The following is a 19,011-nucleotide window of genomic DNA, read 5'->3' as shown; positions in this document are numbered from 1 at the left end:
AACATCTCAAAGATGATCAAGAGAAAAGGAAGCACCTGATTTAAATTTCAAGCGTTATCAGAATACTTATGTCAATGTGATATTTAAATTTTTCCTTCTTAATAAATTTGCAGAAATGTCTAAAATTCTGTTCTCACTTTTTTGTTATGGTGTATTGAGTGTAGATTGTTGAGGGGAAAAATATTTTTCATCTTAGCGTAAGGCTGCAACATAACAAAATGTGAAAAAATTGAAGGGGTCCGAACACTTTCTGAATGGACTGTACATAACTGAACGTACACCCTCCTCTCTCCTCTAGCTGCACTGAACAATAAACATTTAGGAATGGCTTACTGAGGTCAGCACATTGCCCAGACTCTCTGTCTGTGTGTGTGTGCATGTCTGTGTGTCCACGTAATTCCCTGATTGTGTCTACAACAGGGAGAGACAGAGATCCATGTGGACATATAACAGATCGTATCACAATAAAAATATTTGTGAACAAATTCCTAATCAAAGTGGATTTGTTCAGGTCAGAATGTGAGACAGGACAGGCAAACATGTCTGTGTCTGTGTATGTGTGTCTGTGTATCAGTGTATGTGTGTGTGTGTGTGCGCGCGCATGTGTGTGTTTCTGCTGATGATAGCAGCAGCAGCTCAGACGTGACAAAGGGACGAGCAAACTCAGCAGGCCGGTGTGAAGAGCCCACAGTGACCATATAGCCGACTCTCAGTGTGCACATACAGATATCGCACACATCCACATAACAAAACCTCAGCTCCTTCTATACACGTTTGACAGAGACTAAAACCTGCAGTTGACCATGTCACCATGCAGGACAGACGGTGTCTCTCACAGCCACACAAACAGCCTGCATATGTATTACTGATCACAAAGAAATAAGTTCAACTTGGAAAAAGCTGTTTTTGACTTTCCTTTTCTGAAGAGCAGAGCTTTTGAAAACTTAAAAAGTGAATATCTAAGTTTGGAAGCAATTTTATTCTTTCCTGTTGAACTTCAGAGTCAGAAAAACATGTAATGACTCAGCATGCAGCGCCATCAGAAAATGTTCAGACCCCAAATTTATTAAAAAGGTGTTCAGATACTTTTCTATGACACTTGACAGTTTAACTCAGATGAATCCCATTTCTCTTGACCATCTCTGAGATCTTTGGAAGTTTCTCCCATCTCCTCACACGACCTCTGGAGGTCAGCGAGAGTGACCATCAGGTGGGCAGCCAGCTCCTGGACTTATTCAATTTAAGATTTATGGAGGCCACTGTGCTCTTGGGAACCTTCACAGCAGCAGAATTAATTTTTGTAGCCTTCGACAGATCTGTGCCTTGACACAATCCTGTCTCTGAGCTCTGCAGGCAGTTGTTTTTTTTAATCTTATTTTAACACCAAGCTCCAACATAACAAAATGTGAAAAAAATTGAATTTGAAATGTTAAAATTAAACACTTTCTGAATGCACTGTACCCAGCAGCTACTTTTGTTCACTCTATGCTTGCTTACTTTAACGGTTCAATGAACAGTACTGTAAAATACTATAACACACCTTTTAATTCAGATGTTTGAAATAAATTAAATAAGTATTAAAAATGCTTTAAAATGGCTTCAACAAAGTTTGTGTTTAAAAGTGGAAGGAATAAGACAACATGATTCAGATCAATTTAAAGCATAAAAAGTGATGAACCGCTTGACTTTGGCCTCATTTTCTGTCATACAATTACCACAACACATTGCCTGTGTTACAGCGATCCAGTCACACTGCTACCTGAAAGTAGAGATGCCAATTATAGCTCTGCGGTCTGTGCCAAAGCGTTGCCAGTCCTGCCAATGAGGCCTTTCAGCCGGTGCCACTCCCCCTGTTTATACCTTCATTGTTGATTTATACACTTCTACAGGTATTCCAAAAATAGCAACAGCTGATTTCATTCACAATTTGCATTTAAACCACAATGTAAAAAAAAAAAAAAGAAAAAAAGAGGCACACAAACGCATCACTGTGACCTCTGCTGGTGTTCGCAGATACAGTGAATCAGTTTGGACAGGTTGGGTTTAGGTAAAATATTGTATCTCTGTTCACCCACCAGACTGCTGCCAATTCTGAAAAGTTCTGACTCTGTTGCCAAGAAACTTATTCCTTTGCACCATCCATGGATTGCCTCCTTTGTAGAGATCAATAAGGCATCCTAATTAGATTTCCAGCACACCTACATCTTCCTATTTCAAATCTGTTGTAAATGTCAATGATCCAGTTTGTCCAGTCATCATTACACATGGCTTTCAGGTTTCAGGGAATTACATCGCTGTTGAAATGCACTTTTAAAATCAGTCAACAGAGTGAAGACATACAACTGACCTGAGTCTTGGCGAACAAAACGATCATGTCTGATACATGTTTTAATGAGCAGGGACAGTCACACATTACAAACAGATAAAAGCAAACAAAACAAAAACCTCCACAATAAGAAAGGGAGGAAATCAATATATAATAAGTTCAAATATATTTATTATCTACTGATGATTTTTATAATCCCTGATGGCAGAGGGTGTTTAAGCCTGTCCAGCACCCACACTACCCACGTCCACGTTAATGTCAAACGTGTTATTGATTGAATACATGCAATAATTCAAAGAAGATACGACTTTGACAAACTGACTATTGATTGATTAATATATTATATTTGCCTTTATTTGGAGATTTTGCAACAAATGTCATACAAATCTTTACAAGGGTGCCTGAAAAATGGCTTTGGAAGTATTTACCTCTTCACAACCAAAGACTATAACTAGTTTGAGTGTCATTTACTCATTTGATAAAACACAACATGCTCATTACTAAAAGAATCCCTATTTCACATATGTTTATCTAATAATGGATCTATATCCTGATTGGGAAAGTGACCCCAGTTTTTCCTCTCAACATACAGATTTACCACAGAGGCATAGGTAACATAGTATAGCCGTTTGGTCCCTTTGTGTTTTCATGAATCACTGTGTGTGTCTGTGTGTTAACCCCTCTGTGGCTCACACAACAAAACAATGGAGTCCAAAGCAAAGTGCTGACATGAGTCCAGGCGTGCCTGCCCCCCGGCCCCTGGCACCCGCGGGTGTATATATACCCCCATACACACCATCTCTGCAGACCATTCAGTGGAACACTGCGACACACAGCTCACCAGTTTGGGTAGGTCAAACTAGTTGAAGTAGTTGACAAAACAGTCTCCCAATCTATAGACATGATGTAGTATGGGCCTCTAATTCGATATATCAACTAACACCAGGGAATCGTAATTGCTCAGAGTGAAGACAGAGTGGCTGTTTATTGCCTTTACTGGAAGTAAGAGATTTTATAGGCATTCATAGGCTTATACTGTTGAATCTTGTAAACAGTGAAGTACCAGCCTCAGAGGAAGCTAAAACCCCACCCAGAGTAGCAAACAGAATAAAAAAATAAGTGGTTATTTAGATACTTGAGAGTAAAATGGTGTTTAACTAATACAGGTTTGTTTTTAGTGTTTTGTCCGTCCCCACCCTGACTGCCTGTGTATTTCCCCTCAGGTACTCCTGAAATAAAGAAGACAAAATGGCTCAGACAAACCCAATTCCCATGGGCCCTTGGAAGGTAAGCATATGACGTACATGCGTAACTCTACATTACCCATGAGCACAGGGAGCTGCAAGACGTTTCAGTGGCGTTGAAGTATTTCAATTGTTATGTTTATGGACTGACTTAAAAAACATTACACTGTGAATGTGTAATCTTCCGTTTCGTTCTTTTTCAGATCACTGTGTACGATCAGGAGTACTTCCAGGGCAAGCGTATGGAGTTCACCGCCAGCTGCCAGAACATCATGGAGTGTGGGATGGAGAACATCCGCTCCCTGAAGGTTGAGTGTGGCGCGTATGTATCCAGACAGCTCTTCCTTACTTTTAGAAATACAAGCCTTCTTTTGATTTTTGGGGAGCTTAAAAAGTGCATTTATTTTAGATTTCCTTGGTTTCTGACTTTATGAACTCCACTTTCTGCTTGCAGCTGGGTGGGCTACGAGCACTCCAGCTTCTGCGGCCAGCAGTTTGTCCTGGAGAAGGGAGACTACCCTCGCTTTGAGGCCTACAGCGGCAGCAACTCCTACCGCATTGAGAGGATGATCTCCTTCAGGCCCATCTGCTGCGCTGTAGGTCTAATATACAATAACCTTAGCTCGCTTCTGGCTGAGCTTCACCTCAAGTTGTGTTAAGCCTCCTTTTTTCCTCCTTTGTACAGAACCACAAGGACTCCCGCATGACCATCTTCGAGAATGAGAACATGAATGGTCGTCAGTTCGAGCTGTGTGACGACTACCCCTCCCTGCAGGCCATGGGCTGGATGAACAATGAGGTTGGATCCATGCAGATCCAGAGTGGAGCGTAAGTCCATTGACATGACACACTTACACACTTTCAGCTAGTCCTGAGCAACAGCTACAAACACATACTGAGGGAAAATACTGCACAAGAATCCGCTTGGAGAACCATCAGCTACTTACATCACTATTTCTATCCATGATTATTGAAGTGTTTCTGTGAAGTTTAATCAGGATGCTCTTGTTTATTTCTTCAGCTTCGTGTGCTACCAGTTCCCTGGCTACCGCGGCCACCAGTACATCATGGAGTCCGACCTTCGCGGAGGAGAGTACAAGTGTTACCGTGAGTTTGGCTCCCACTCCCAGACTCCCCAGATTCAGTCCATCAGGAGGATCCAGCACTGAGAAGGGAGTGTTTCCTTTTCACCTCCTTAACTCCTCTCCCCCTCCTTCTCCTTTCCCTCCTCCTGCACTTCCAACCCTCCTTCTGTTCTTCCACTCCCCCAACTTCCATCTCCCTGGCTCCACCGGTCCGACTAGTCAAAGCAGGATCCCGAGCTGGTCTTCAGGTGCTTACTGACGTCAGTTGTTCACACTTTTTGTTTTTTAAAGAAACATCGCAAAAGAAAGGAAAAAAGATGTCAGAAAGACAGAAAATAGGAACGACAGAGAGAAGCTTGAAACAGTGTGAGAGAGAGGCCTCATCTGCCGAGGTTGGTCTGCAGAACGGTGAAAACACCTAAAAGTTTTTGCTCTATTGCATCTCTAACACTGATGGCATCATCATGATCATCGTCATTGTCTTCTACATCAACACAAGAACCAGTGATACCTGTGATATCCATGACTGCCTATGTTCAAGATGATGAATAAAAAGAATGAGCAAAGAAACAGAGATTTGCAATACTGACATGTACCTCAATCACATCTGTGCCTTGTCCTTGTCTCTGCTCAGCAGCAAACAGCTTAAATTATAATAATCAACATGAGAAATGTGAACAAAAAAAAAACAAAATATGGATGGGAATTAAATACACACAGAGACTGCATTTAGGTTTGATCTGAGCTCTTACACTTTATGTGTGCTGAGTATTAAATCACTTAAACTCAGTTTAGAACACAAATGATGAGAGTTTAAACTAAAACTAAAATAGATTACAATGAGTCCTGTTGTGAGCCATGTTTGTGAGCAATATGGGAAATGTAAAGTATATATATATATATATATATATATATATACACACACACACACACACACAGACACACACATACACATCAATACCTCAATATATACAAGTCTCACAATCCTACCTACTAATGGTAAAGATCCAGAAAACAAAACGCCTGAGCAGGCACAGCCTCATAAAGGGCAGGCTGACTGAAAACTGAATTAAGACCAGTATGTAACAGGATATATTAGACCGTCAGAATAATGTTAGTATCTTGTAAGATTTCAGTTTTTATCTGTTTAAATATCTTCCTATTTTCCTAAACTAAATCACTTTAGCTGAAAATGTTTGATGGACAAATGCTGTGATGACCTTTTAATAACAGACCTACCAGTAGTGCTTAACACCAATATTTTTTTTTTTACTGAGTAACAGTTAGGGTTACTTTATGTATTAAGATTTTACATAGAAAACATCTGATCAATTTACATGCTGCAAACCACACATTAGAGCTGTAACAATTAGTTGATTAATTGACCAAAAATTATAGCATTTGGTTTCAGCTTCTCAAATGTGAGTATTTAATACTTTTATGTGTAAAACATGATAGTAGATTTAATATCTTTGAGCCTTGGGCTGTCATTTGGACACAACAATACATTTGAAGACATATTGTGTTCTAGGAAATTATAATTTTTCCTAACATTTTATAGAAGAAACAAAGTAATCAAGAAAACAATCGACTGACTAATCAAAAATAAAAATAAGGATTAGTTGCAGCTGTACTCTGGGCGCCTGAGGATGTTTTAAGTTGGGGGTGCTGTAGAAACATTATACCCCAACCCAAACAATATAACCCATACAAATACAACATATGCCTACAACAATACTACTTTTTCAACAAAGTTATATCAGTGTGATAAGTAATTGACAACTGAATATTAAACTGCTTGAACCAAATAACTTACCTTGAGCTGCAGGTGCTCCAGTAGTTTTAATAATCCAAATGTTGCCTTGCGCTAACGTGTTATGGAAATTGTGTGTCTCTCATAAGGGCATGGATGATTCAAAATGTCAGGGTGGACATGCATCAAGGAGAGTTGAGTTTGTCTCTTCTGAGTCTTGGTAGTAAGCAGCCATGTTTTCACGCCAGGTAGGGCACCTAATCAGCCGGTTTCCCTCTGCTGCCTTTTCACGCAAGCAAAACACACAACGTGACCAAACTCTGCCGGATAATGAAGCCACTTCCATTTAGAAAAAAACAAGTTGGTGTAAATGCACGGCTGAAAGTTTCTTTCCCAAAAATAAACGCTGGCCGGAAAATTGAAGTTGGGAGGCTGGGAAGGCTCCTCAAATGCCGCCAGGTCACTCCGAGCTTAACAGCTGTTACCGGCAGGTCCTCGGTTGTGGCGCTGCTGGCGCTTGGATCCGGTGCCGTCGGCGGAAGCTAGAACCAACCTTCGATTAGCTATCAATGGTGCAGCAGCAGGTTGTAAACTTTTTATTTAATCCATAGTTGTAAACTTACGAATTTTACCATAGAGTTCACCTTTTTATATATACAGTCTATGGAGTTGACATGACCCACCTTACACTGCCACTGATTGGTTAATGATCTTTATTATTATACAACTAATTTCCCACCGTAACTACGTGTATCACTTCGCTTTACAGGTGTTTTTTATTAACTGTTAATTCGCGTTACATTAAAGGTCGTTATCCATCTTAGATTGTAACAAACTTTTCAAATGATGTGTGGTGGTCTGAAGAGGATGAAGGGAAGAAGCCTGGAGTAGCAAGCTGTGTGCAGCTCAGGGAAATGTGTTGTTAGAAACAGTCGCGGAACAATGTGTGTTGGCGTAGGCAAATGAATGATGAAATCCATATAAATATACTACTATACTATAAAAAATAAAAAAAACTATACTCTCTCCAGGTGCTGCAGCATCTGTAACACCCCTACTTCCTGCAGACCTTGATGTAATGTCCATAAAGAAGGCTTAGTGAAGTGACCTCTAACCAAGCTCAACCAACCACTACATTAAAATACTGCTTTCACAGTAATTCACCAGTATTCAAATTCAAAAAGTACCAATACAATAATACTCCATTAGAAGTAAAAGTTCTGCATTCAAAATCCTACTTTTTTAGTAAAGGAGAAGAAGTATTATCAGTAAAATAGTCAACCTATCAAAAATAAAAGTAGTAGTGTTTTCATTATGTCCCCTATGACTATTAAATTATACACGACTTATAGAATAGGAGGCTTTTTAATAAATCAAACAGTACATAAAGCTCGGGCTGAAATGATTAGTTGATTAATTGACGAGTCAGTTGACATAAAACTAAACGGGCAACTATTTTGATAGTTAAGTGAGTTTAAGTGAGTTTACCTGTAGAAGGCCAAACATTTCATGGTATGCTGTAACAAATTTCATTGCTGCTGTAACAGGGGGCATTTCTCTGCATTGAGCAGTCTACTTTTCCTTTTGATAAATGATTAAATGCATTTTCCTAATATAGCCTATTTACATACTTTTATTTTAGTAAGAGTTTAACTTGTGAGCTCTTTTACAGCGCAGTATTAGTGCTTCTAGGTAAGCAAAGGTCTATACATCTCTGATTTACTACAGTAAGTGGTACGCTTCCGGGCGGGAAACACTAGAGGCCGCTGTGGTTTTAAATCAGAATTTGCGACAGTTCTTTCTTCTTGACGGCTGATGATGACAAGTCAACAACAAACATGGCAACCAGCAGCAACTATTGGGAAGGTAAGTTATACAGTATCTAATTTAAAAACAATTGTCTGCGTGTACATGATTTATTGTTCTTCGTAGATTCAGGTCAAACACATTCACATTGTTCCTTTAATATGTAACGTTAAATAAACTTTATGTCGGCGGGAAGGAGATGTCTTTAGCCGGTTCCGAGCTAACCTGTTAGCTTGTTGGTCGTTAATGTCGAACTTAAAAAGTTGTCATCTGCACGGAAGGACTAAGAGAAAATGGGCCTCTGGGCACCGACAGGTAAAAGATCCCCCACCCCTCCTTTATCGGACCCCCGCAGACTGAAAGGGAAACGGCCGCATTGTTTGTAGCCGTTTCGAGTCTCTTTCTGGTTGTTTTGAGTGTCTTTAAGTACACGTTGACGTTTACGGCAGTAAAATAAGATGTACATGTTGAGTTTTTTTGTGGATGTTTTGCGTCTTTTTGTGGTTGTTTTGCGTCTTTTTGTGGTCTATATGGTTTTTTGTGTATCTTTGCAGTTGTTTTACATCTTTTTCGCGTATCCTTTTGACTGTACAAATTGTGATTCTTTATGAGAGTTTATTTTACATGAAATGCCTTGATAAAACTAGAAATATGTATATAATATTAAATATATGTATATGCTGGTTAAAAACTTTGAACGGCTGTTTAATTTCAACGTGTTAAAGATTTCTAACTTTGTTCCATAGCTTGAATAAGAAGACAGGATGAATTATTTAATCAGTATTTATTTAGTCTATACACTAATATATATGTTTTTGTCAGTGATCTATGAATTTAATTTTGTTGTAAACAGAGATGGTATGAAGATTTGATTTTTTGTTAATTCATTCAGTAATTCCCACAAAGTACTCATATGTGCTGACTTAATTGTAGCTGCCAAAATTTAAAACAAATCAACACTGTTATTGGAAAGTGAAAGTGTTGCCATTTGAAGCCATATCTGAGCCAGATCAGTCTCCTGTGTAGCTTCTGTTTGATGTGACTTTTTAGCTGCATCTTTGCGATGCATTCAGTCTTGTTTGCTTCTTATTGACTGTTTTTTGTGATTTGTTTTCCAGAAATAAGTCACGGGTTTCTTTTGGTCAGATATGTAAAGCCTGTTTCCATATTGAGATGTTTGTCTCTGTTTCTGCACTCAGATCTGCGTAAACAGGCCAGACAGCTGGAGAATGAGCTGGACCTCAAGCTGGTCTCTTTCAGTAAGCTCTGCACCAGCTACAGCAGCAGCAGCAACTGGGACCAGCAGAAAAGAGACATCAGGTCAACAGCACACTTCTCACTTCACTTTATCAGTGTGGATGTACTATGAGCTTTGGATATACAGTTTAAATATCTGTATGAACTCATCTGGCTCAAATGAAATTGTGGAGATTTTCAAAATGTATTTGTGTTTTCAGAGTCTGTGGAAAACTGAATTTCTGAATACTGTAAACATGTTTTGTATTTAACACATCATTATTATTATCATATTATATCAATATATATCATATTATTATTATTATTTCCACTGATTGTGCACAATGTATGAGTAATATGATATTTTGTGGGTTTTTTGCTATTTAATTTGTTGGACAATAACCGGTTTGTTTACTATGTTGAGCACCGACAGCTCTGATACCAAATTAGGAATTGGTGTTGAAAACCTTGTTGTGCTGCTTTCGTCTGCACACTAATATTTTGTCTGTCATTCAACTGTATTTTTTCTAGTTGGAATGACAAGTATAAATATAAAGTGGAACTTTAGCATCATTTCCCTTTCATCAGGTCTGATTCTGGCTCAACTCAAGACAATGTGCTCATTGCCATGACTACTGAGCTGGAGCAGCTCTTGGCCAATGTAAGTCACATATCACACAGTCACTACCAGCCATAGTTGAAGGGGCTTTAGCGAAACCTCAAGGTGATAGAACTAGTGTTATACCAAAAATATCAAATTTAAATGAGAGTGTTCTCCAATAGAAACAATTGAGCAGCTAACCAAAACAGATGTGTCATCCTGGGTTTTTATCTGCTGAGATATTTACTGTTTATTTTACTGGTTGTACAGACTATTACAATTGCAGTTTATACTTATTGCAGTACATTCATGCTTACTTTGAAATCTGCTTTACTGTAGTCAGATATTTAATTCTTGTCAAATTATTCAAATGAATTTAATCTTTGTTTTTTGTGTTTTTTTTTTTTTTCAGCTTACAGCAGTTAATGACAAAATGGCAGAATACACAAACACCCCAGGAGTATCATCACATAACGCTGCATTGATGCACACCCTACAGAGGCACAGAGATATTTTACAGGTACATACAATTCACTTTCTTACTTTCTTATGATGAAAAGTTTTTTAGCTCCAAAGAACTGATTGCCAGCATTTTCTTTTGTGAATTCCCCTTTCTGTCCTTCAGTCTTGCTGACTGTAGTTTATAATGTTGTACCCTGCAGGACTACACCCATGAGTTTCACAAAACCAAAAGCAACTTCTTCAGCCTGCGAGAGCGAGAGGACCTGCTGGGCTCTGTTCACAGAGACATTGAGTAAGCACCTTTATGTATCTACATATAATAAAAGAAATTGTACGTTGTTAGCAAATATTACGTAATCCCCATGTTCTTTTCCACTCAGCACAACATTGTGGTTTGCTTGTCTTGAGCAAAACACCTGTTTAAACTTGTGTCATCAATAAGAGCATTTTACACTGAAAAATGTAAAACAAAATGTTTATTTAATCAGTATTATTAGGTTTATAAAGCAGTTTAACTATTTTTCATCTCAGCTGTCACTGGCAAGAGTCTGATATTGACTTTGTGATTTATGCACGTCAGGACTGGGGTGACAACTTATACTTATTTATTAATAACTCTTATTGATTCATCTGCAGATTATATCATCAATTAATCAAGTAAACATTTGCGTCTATAAAAAAAAAAAAAGAGTGAGGTGCATCAAATAGAGTTTCCCAGAGTCCAAGGTGTCGTCTTCACATCTAAATATTTAGGAAGAAGTATCGTAATGCAACTCTGATGGTAAAACAGCAAATCCACTGTAATTCTCATACTCGGTGAAACAGGATGCCAAGTCCAGAAGTAAAGGTTCAGTCATCATTGATTTTCAGTAACTTATCAACTGATCATCTCTGTTCTAGATGCATGTGGTAGTTTAAATGATATATTGTAATTGGAAAAGCTCTGGCAGATATGGTTCAGACCGTTCTAGATACTTATATACAAGTTTACATATTTTTTTATCTATTAGGGAGCACTCTTAAGTCATTCTACTGATTTTGACTATTTCTTTGTTTAAATCCTCTCTCTCACTCCCCCGACTTCATGGAAGTGCAATACCTGGAGTACTCCTTCAAGTCTGTGTTATGTTGGCACAGTCAGTCTTTCCTTCCTCAATTCCCTCCATCCTAGGTTTTCCTCTGCACTACTTCTTACATTTTTATCTTTCTTTTCCTTCCTTCCTTACTTTTCCTTTCTCTCTCTCTTCCTCACCCTCCTCTGAATTCTTTTTGAACTTCTGCTATGTTATCCTTAACCAGTGGGAGGCAGAAACGTCCAGTTTGTTGCAGAAATTCCCCACCCTTTCTCCTCTTTCTCCTTTCCATCTCTAATGTTTCATCCTCTAAAAAGGCAGAGGCACCAACTCTTATCAGCAGACCCCCCCCCCCCCATCTCTCTGGGGGTAGCTTTCCTAAGTGCCTTCTACAGTAAATCAAACCGCAAGGCTTTCATTTAGCCAAAGCTGAGGGAGAGTGGTTACATCTGGGCTGCGTGATACAGAGAAATGCCCTATCAAGGGAGGACAGGGCGAGCAAGACAGTACAGAGAGAGAAAGAGGCAGAGAGAGACATTGTCCTGAGCTGATGTCGGCCGATTACAATAATTACGAAAGTGAATTTTAATTACTCCCATAGAGGTGAGAGGTGTGGAGCAACAGTGGGAGGGAGAGGGGCAGAGGAGATAATGGATGATGAATTGATGATCAGTCCAAACAGGGAGTGTAAATAAGAGATGGAGGACAGAGTTGTAGGTTAAGCAGAGCTAATCACTTAAAAGCCTTAACGCAGGAAGTACATAATCAGCATCCAGGCATCAGTTAATAGCAGGGAGTGAAACACGTTGTTCAGACCGGAGAAGAGATGGAGCAAAAACTTGTCTTTGGTGGCATATGTAGCCAATTCAAAGCTACTTAAACATAATTATGGAGGGTAGGGTGCTGCCTCGTGCTTTCATGAAGCAACCAAACAAGAGAGGAGTTAAACTACACTGCACCAAACAGAGAAAGAACTCATACAGATTTATATAGCAATGTATTTTTGTTTTTTTTATTTGAAAAAGGTGGTTATCACTTTTAATGAGATGTGATCAGGGCTGCAACTGTTGATTAATCTCTCTATTTATTGATTAGTTGGTTGGGCAATAAAATGTCATAAAACTCCCTGAAGCCCGAGGTGATGTCTTATTTTGTCTGATAAATAGTGAAAAACCCAAAGACATTGAGTCATTTGACATAGAAGACTAAGGAAATCAGAAAATATTCACATTTCAAAAGCTGAAACCAGAGAATTTTTGACAAATTTTCTTATAAAATGACTCAAAAAATAGTTTCTGTTCTGTTTTTTTTTCTCTATCAATCAACTAATTGATTAATTGAATAATTGTTGCAGCTGTAGATATGATATGAAAACTTCTAGCTGCATCAGAAGGTCATAGTTTTCACTTGGGCTTCCCAGGCACTGAATCTAACTGACTTTAGGGTTAGGCGCCATCATCAGGTAAAACATTTGAGCTTGTTTAATTCTCTGATTTACATCCAAACACCTGCAGAACTATTGACATTCCCACCAATCCCAGTCCTACTTTGTGTTCGGTGCTAATTAATGTTAACATGCAAACATTTTACCCACTTGACATCCACATGTCCAGTTTCATTCTTTACTGCATTCGTACCCTTCTGTCTAATCCCACATTCCCTGTGCGGTCTACTATCTCAAATAAAGGCAGAAAAATTACAAGAAAATGTTTAATTTCCTTTAATTGTCACCTAATTCCCCATTAATTCATGTTTCTCTCTTCTGTTTTCTTGTTCAGGTCCTACAAGAGCAGCTCTGGGGTCAATAACAGAAAGACTGAGCTCTTCCTGAAGGAACATGAACATCTCAGAAAGTAAGATTTCTGTAAAACGTTATCACTTAGAAACACTGGAACAGAACTGCAGGAAATTGTTATGTTTTGTCAGAAGCGACCTTCCCCTCGTCACAACCAACGTTATTGAATGGTTCTGCTGGCATCTCGAAAGGGAGAAAATGACTAAGAGGAAAGTAAAACAGCGATTGTTATGGAAATGAGTTCAGATAAAATGCTCTACACTTGTTCAGATACTATTGGATTTCTCTTGTCTGGGCTCTCTGAATTTAAATTAGCAAGTGTAAGAGAGTCTGTCATAATCTCAGTATAAAATGCAAAATTAAACAATGAGAGTAATTGCATTTTATTTAAAAGACAGCAGTTAACACACATGTTGTCTTTGTCTTACCACTGGTGTCAGTTGTTTGTCCTGGGCTGTTGTGGTGAACTGGTTGAATTAATGAGGGAAGACTCCGCTTTTATACGTGTCCTGCACATGTGTGTTCATGTCGTATCAGGAGGAACTTACTAATATTGTAAACAACAAGTGTTTTGCTTGTTCAGTAAAACTTTTTTCTTTTCCCACAGAGATACAGATTGTGATATTTTGTTTCACCTGGCTGCATCAGCCAATGTGTAAAACCAAGAACTTTTTTTGAAATTTAAAATGATTACTTCTCAAATGTTGTCTCTGCCATTGTTATAGGAATAGCCATTTATTGTGATCCTGCTCTGATAGGTTTCTTTTTGTGCTCTTTTTTGTTGTTTCTGGGCAGATTCACTTTTTTTTTTTTTTTTTTTGTTCTAAATGAAGGAATTTGTACGTACAATTACTTGTGTTGTGTGTGTGTAGTTTTGTAATTATCCGTGTGGCTTTGTGGTGTTTGTGTCGTGCCAGACGGTCATGATGTGTTTCACAGTCAGCCATTAGCTCTGTGGATGATTGTTCGTAACCATAACTAACTGTAGCTCAGCCTCTCAGCCACAAACTAACCAGAAGAGTTTCCCTTAAATGGATCCTTCTGTGACACAGCGTCATAAAACTTGCACTCGCTGCCACCACACGTAATTGTCATTCGAGCAGACACATGTAAAACTTTAAATGACACTCAAGGTGCAGCCTGTGTCTCGCTCTGTTTCCAAAAACAGCTGCACAGAAATCTGCACTGTGTGTGTGTGTGTGTACTATATTTTAGACTTTTTAATTTTAACTATTTGCAAATACGGTTGTCTGTTTGTAATGTTTTTGTTTTCAAATTGTTCTGCAGACACAGGATCAGCTTTATGTGTAACATGTAAACGTAAACAAGAAAGATACAAGACAGAGCAGTGAACAAAACTCCCCATGCACAGCCAATATTAACGGTCAGGTGCTGGTTGGTCGCTGGAACAACTAAAGTGAAAATCCGACCTAACCACTGCTCACTGAGATGACCGATACATGTAGAGTGTGAGATGGTTGATCTGTGCTGTGAGGTTGATTTGGTGTTTTCTCAGATATTGTGCACAGGTGTGATCATGTCAGTGATGCGTTCAAGCATTTTACTCTGTGCTTCAAAACAGGTTTTATTGATGCAGCTTATGTCCTCATTTCAACATTATCTAAAGGGAGGGAGGATGTTTGTCCATCAGAGTGCCATTAACACATTTCCTATACTGAAACCAAGAACATGGCTCTCTTCACTTCAACACAGATACAGGTTGACGCTTTGAAACGGGCGTTTAGTGTTGGGGCACGTCGTGTTTCTCCGATGTATCGGTGCCTTAGTCACAGCGTGAGAAATATCATTTTTGAATAAACACAATATAAAAATACACGAGAACATAACGTAGTTCATTTTTCATAACAAAATACCTTGTTGGGCGCTTGTCATCAGCATGTCTTTAGAAAGTCTCTTTGACCATCTGCTTTAGCGTCATACGTCAATAATTATGACTTTGAATGCTTGTAGCAGATGTGAGAAACATCTGCTCACCTGCTGTCCATGAGAGAGAAACCTCACTTCTGTCAGCTCCACTAAATGTAGCAGCACGTTCTCACCAGACGCGTGATGTCATTCCTCATTATATCTGAACTATAACAAGTGAATGTACTGTACATCAAACCACATCAGATTTAAGTTTAATCTTACATCCAATAGATTATTTATTTATTGGCTTAATTTATAAAACCAATTATGAATCATTTATCAGTTATGCATCATGAACACAGAGTGTTTATGTAACAGCACTTACAGGTAATAAGTGGAAGTTCAAAAGCATGTTTGAACACATTATTTTTAAAAGTAAATAGAGATGTTACAGCATCACTTCAATATTGGCTTGTGTGTAGTTCCAGGGAACTAGTTTCTTGGTTTCAGGCAACAGAGAAAGTTTCCTGAAAACAAGAACTAATGAATAAAAGTCAAAGGCCTGTTTGAACACATGATTTAAAAAATAATAAATAAATGGAGCAATGTTGCAGCATCACCTCAATACTGGCATGTCTATAGTTATACTTATAGTTATTATGTCAATCATCAGAAAAGTTTAAAAAGCGAAATAGCTTTTTAAAAAGTGAGTATTTGCTGGTTTTCTTAGTCTGCTGTGACGTGAATCTGAAAACCTTTGGGGTTTAGACTGCTGGTCAGACAAAGCAATTTGAAGACTTCCCAGTGGGCTCCGGGACGTAATGATGGGCATTTTTAACCATTTCTGATATTTCATAGACCAAACAAGGAAGTAATCTACAAAGTGATTAACTGATGATGAAAATAACTGTTAGCTTCAGTTGCAGGAAGTCACTGAAATATTTAAAATCTCACGACAAAAATATATTGTTTTTCCATATTTTTAAAAATATGTTCAGGTTTATGGAGCTCATGCTGAGACACATTTCATTTCACTTCACTGAATGAACTCATCATTTAAAAATGAAAACGTGAGTCATGATGTGCCAACATGAGAACCTTATAAGAATAATATGTATTAATATTAAATGATTGGTATGTGATTACTTGAATGTCACTGAAGCATCTTGTAGCTTTATGATACGTCTCACTTTCTGTTGCTTATTAGCTGAAGATCCATGATTTTCTGCATCAATGTATCCAAGTGCAGAAAGCATTTAAACGTCCATATAAACCTCTAAAATCTTTTCTGCAGCACAATAAACTCAAGAGCTGTCGATTCATATGTTCAGTATATGTATGTCTCTCCATAACAAATTCAAATACACCCCTTCTGCGAAGTGTTTTAGCCACTTCCTGTTTGCAGCATACCGAAACTTAGTTCTGTGGTTTTAATGTTTTTGGATTTGTTGCCAAACAAATAACATTATTATACAATAACAAAAAAAAATAGTACTTGATATTTAAGGTATCCGTAAGGCTTTTTTCTGTTGCTCTTTTCTGATCTGATCATTTTCTTGAGGATACAGGATTCAGTCTGCTCTCCTGTACTGACAAAATATAAACGCAATCACAAAAAGAAACTTGTTGTTTACCTGATTTCTTTAAGTTAAATGTAGCAATAATGTCATCTAGGCACAATTGACACAAACAGGATCAGACTACTTTGTGAGGTTTAATGAGTGAGAAAAGTAGTCCCACGTATAAAAGGAAAAAGCAAGAAGGACCCGGCCAGCTAATGAAGGACAGAGAGAAAAAGCAGAGGACAGCAGTAGACAGATAGTGGAAGAGGTGGACGGATAGATGGAGGAAGTATAAAGCACAGTATTGATTTTTGGTCTCCAGTGGAGTCTGCCAAGATGCACAGTGCTGCCCTTATGTGCTCTGCTCAGCCCTGGACCGAGCAGTTCATTTTTCTATCCGTCATTTACCTCCGCAGCTAATGGCAGCTGACGTAAACCCCGTGCATGTGTGTGCCCGTTCATCTACATGTCTCTTTTGCTTATGTGCACCTAAAACAAATAACACAGGGATCAGATCACCATCATGAAAATTCATACATCTACTGCATGTGTTCAGAGCAGATTTATTGTAGAGATTATCTGGCTTCTGCTGCGACTGGGTTCGATTTGACCCATCAGATTCTCACTTTCTCAAAAATCCTCCATTAAGCAGCACTTTCTCCGGTCTCGCAGGAATCACAGGGAAGTGCTCCTTTTATGATAATAGACCAAGAGAGCTGTGTGGTTTCATGCACAGGCTTTCCCTGTGTAGTGCCAGGAGAAATGTATACAGTTTCGAAATGATATCAAAAGCTTATTTGTTAAAAGTGGTGAATGATGATTCATTAAATTATGGCACTTTTTAAAGGATTGTAGACAGTGTAAATCTTTTATAAGACTTAATAAATGAAGTTATTTCAGTTGCTTTGAACTGACGTCTCTCTTTTTTTTCCCTTTCATGTTCACAGCTCAGATAGACTTATTGACAATGCAATAAGGTAAGCTTTACTGCTCTGATCTCTCTCCTCCTCCCTCCTCTTCCTTTTTCAATCACTCATTCAACACAGTAACACACACACACACACACACACACACACAGAACATTGAGGTCTCTTCAATCAGACCAAGCTGCCTCCCTACTTTTTGGCTTCTCAACTGAAACTGTAAAACTCGTTTAATGTGTCGCTGTGTTGACGGCCGTATGCTTCTTTTCTTGCCACTAATCCCTCGTGGTTTCTCTGCCTCCAGTATCGCCATGGCTACCAAAGAGAACATCACATTTCAGCGTGGGATGTTGAAGTCCATCCAAACCAGGGTCACAACTTTGGCCAGTATCCTTTTATCTTTTTAATTGTTTCTTATTTTAGTTTCTCTGTAGTACAAATAAAAAATCTCAGTCTTGCATTTACAGCACATTTGTACAGATCTTGTCTCAGTTGCATCTGTGCAGGACTTCCCGCAGCACATGCTGGCATTGAGCAGGGATAACGTAACGCACTTACAGTGAAAGCTGGGCATAAGGACAGTAGACTACACCATTAGGCTCCACTTATTCTTTTTCCTAGTTGTGTTAGGAACCATGCTGATGTATTTTCCCTGCTCTTTCTCTCTCTTAATCACTGCAAGGAAGGGAAACCTGAATTGGATCTTAATTATTTTCCTTCACCACACTTCCCCACCCCTCAGATCGTTTCCCTGCCATCAACAGTCTCATCCAGAAAATCAATTTGCGCAAGAGGCGGGACTCTTTAATTCTAGGTGGAGTGATTGGCGTCTGCACCATACTCCTGTTGCTCTACACTTTCCACTGATTCGCTGGTCAGTTGACTGACCTTTACTTTCTTTAAGAGCAAAAAATCTTCATTGTAACTCAGTCCAACAGTTGCCAAGACCTTTTTTTTTTTTTATGTTTTCATATGTTTCTCCTTCTATTGTAATTTGCTTTGCTTAAGACAACAGTTTAAGAAATGATTTATCAGATTAAAAGTAAGTCTTAATTGAAAGTGAAATTGTTTCAACTCTCAGCCTGGAGAGTTTATTTATTTTCTGAATTATAACATTTCCATCTGGGAATTGATATATTGCTGCTTATATCCTGTATTTAATTTTATCTCTTTATAAATGTATGAAGTAAAATTTTACTGGGATTGTGTACTGCTCATGTCATACTTTTTTTATATGGTATTGGCAGTGCCTAATAAAATAAAGGTGATGAGCACA

General features: G+C 38.5%; 2 protein-coding genes across 2 annotated transcripts; both read left to right on the top strand.

Annotated features, from left to right (window-relative positions):
• Positions 1–3,136: 3,136 nt before the first annotated feature.
• Positions 3,137–5,229, top strand: LOC111647437 (beta-crystallin A1-like). The gene is made up of 6 exons (XM_023397038.2): positions 3,137–3,175; positions 3,550–3,613; positions 3,774–3,892; positions 4,025–4,166; positions 4,256–4,398; positions 4,592–5,229. Exons 2-6 carry the CDS (start codon positions 3,575–3,577, stop codon positions 4,737–4,739), a joined length of 591 nt encoding a protein of 196 aa, XP_023252806.1. The 5' UTR covers positions 3,137–3,175; positions 3,550–3,574; the 3' UTR covers positions 4,740–5,229.
• A 2,981-nt stretch (positions 5,230–8,210) lies between these two features.
• LOC111647484 (Golgi SNAP receptor complex member 1-like) lies at positions 8,211–19,011 on the top strand. The gene is made up of 9 exons (XM_023397100.2): positions 8,211–8,274; positions 9,414–9,534; positions 10,039–10,111; positions 10,464–10,571; positions 10,714–10,805; positions 13,365–13,439; positions 17,760–17,789; positions 18,040–18,122; positions 18,478–19,011. Exons 1-9 carry the CDS (start codon positions 8,247–8,249, stop codon positions 18,600–18,602), a joined length of 735 nt encoding a protein of 244 aa, XP_023252868.1. The 5' UTR covers positions 8,211–8,246; the 3' UTR covers positions 18,603–19,011.

Source organism: Seriola lalandi, unplaced genomic scaffold (assembly GCF_002814215.2).
Source record: "Seriola lalandi dorsalis isolate HSWRI2012SDOR001 ecotype SW California unplaced genomic scaffold, Sedor1 jcf7180002054995, whole genome shotgun sequence".
NCBI classification, from domain to species: Eukaryota; Metazoa; Chordata; class Actinopteri; order Carangiformes; family Carangidae; genus Seriola; species Seriola lalandi.
This window is presented reverse-complemented; position numbering and strand designations above follow the sequence as displayed.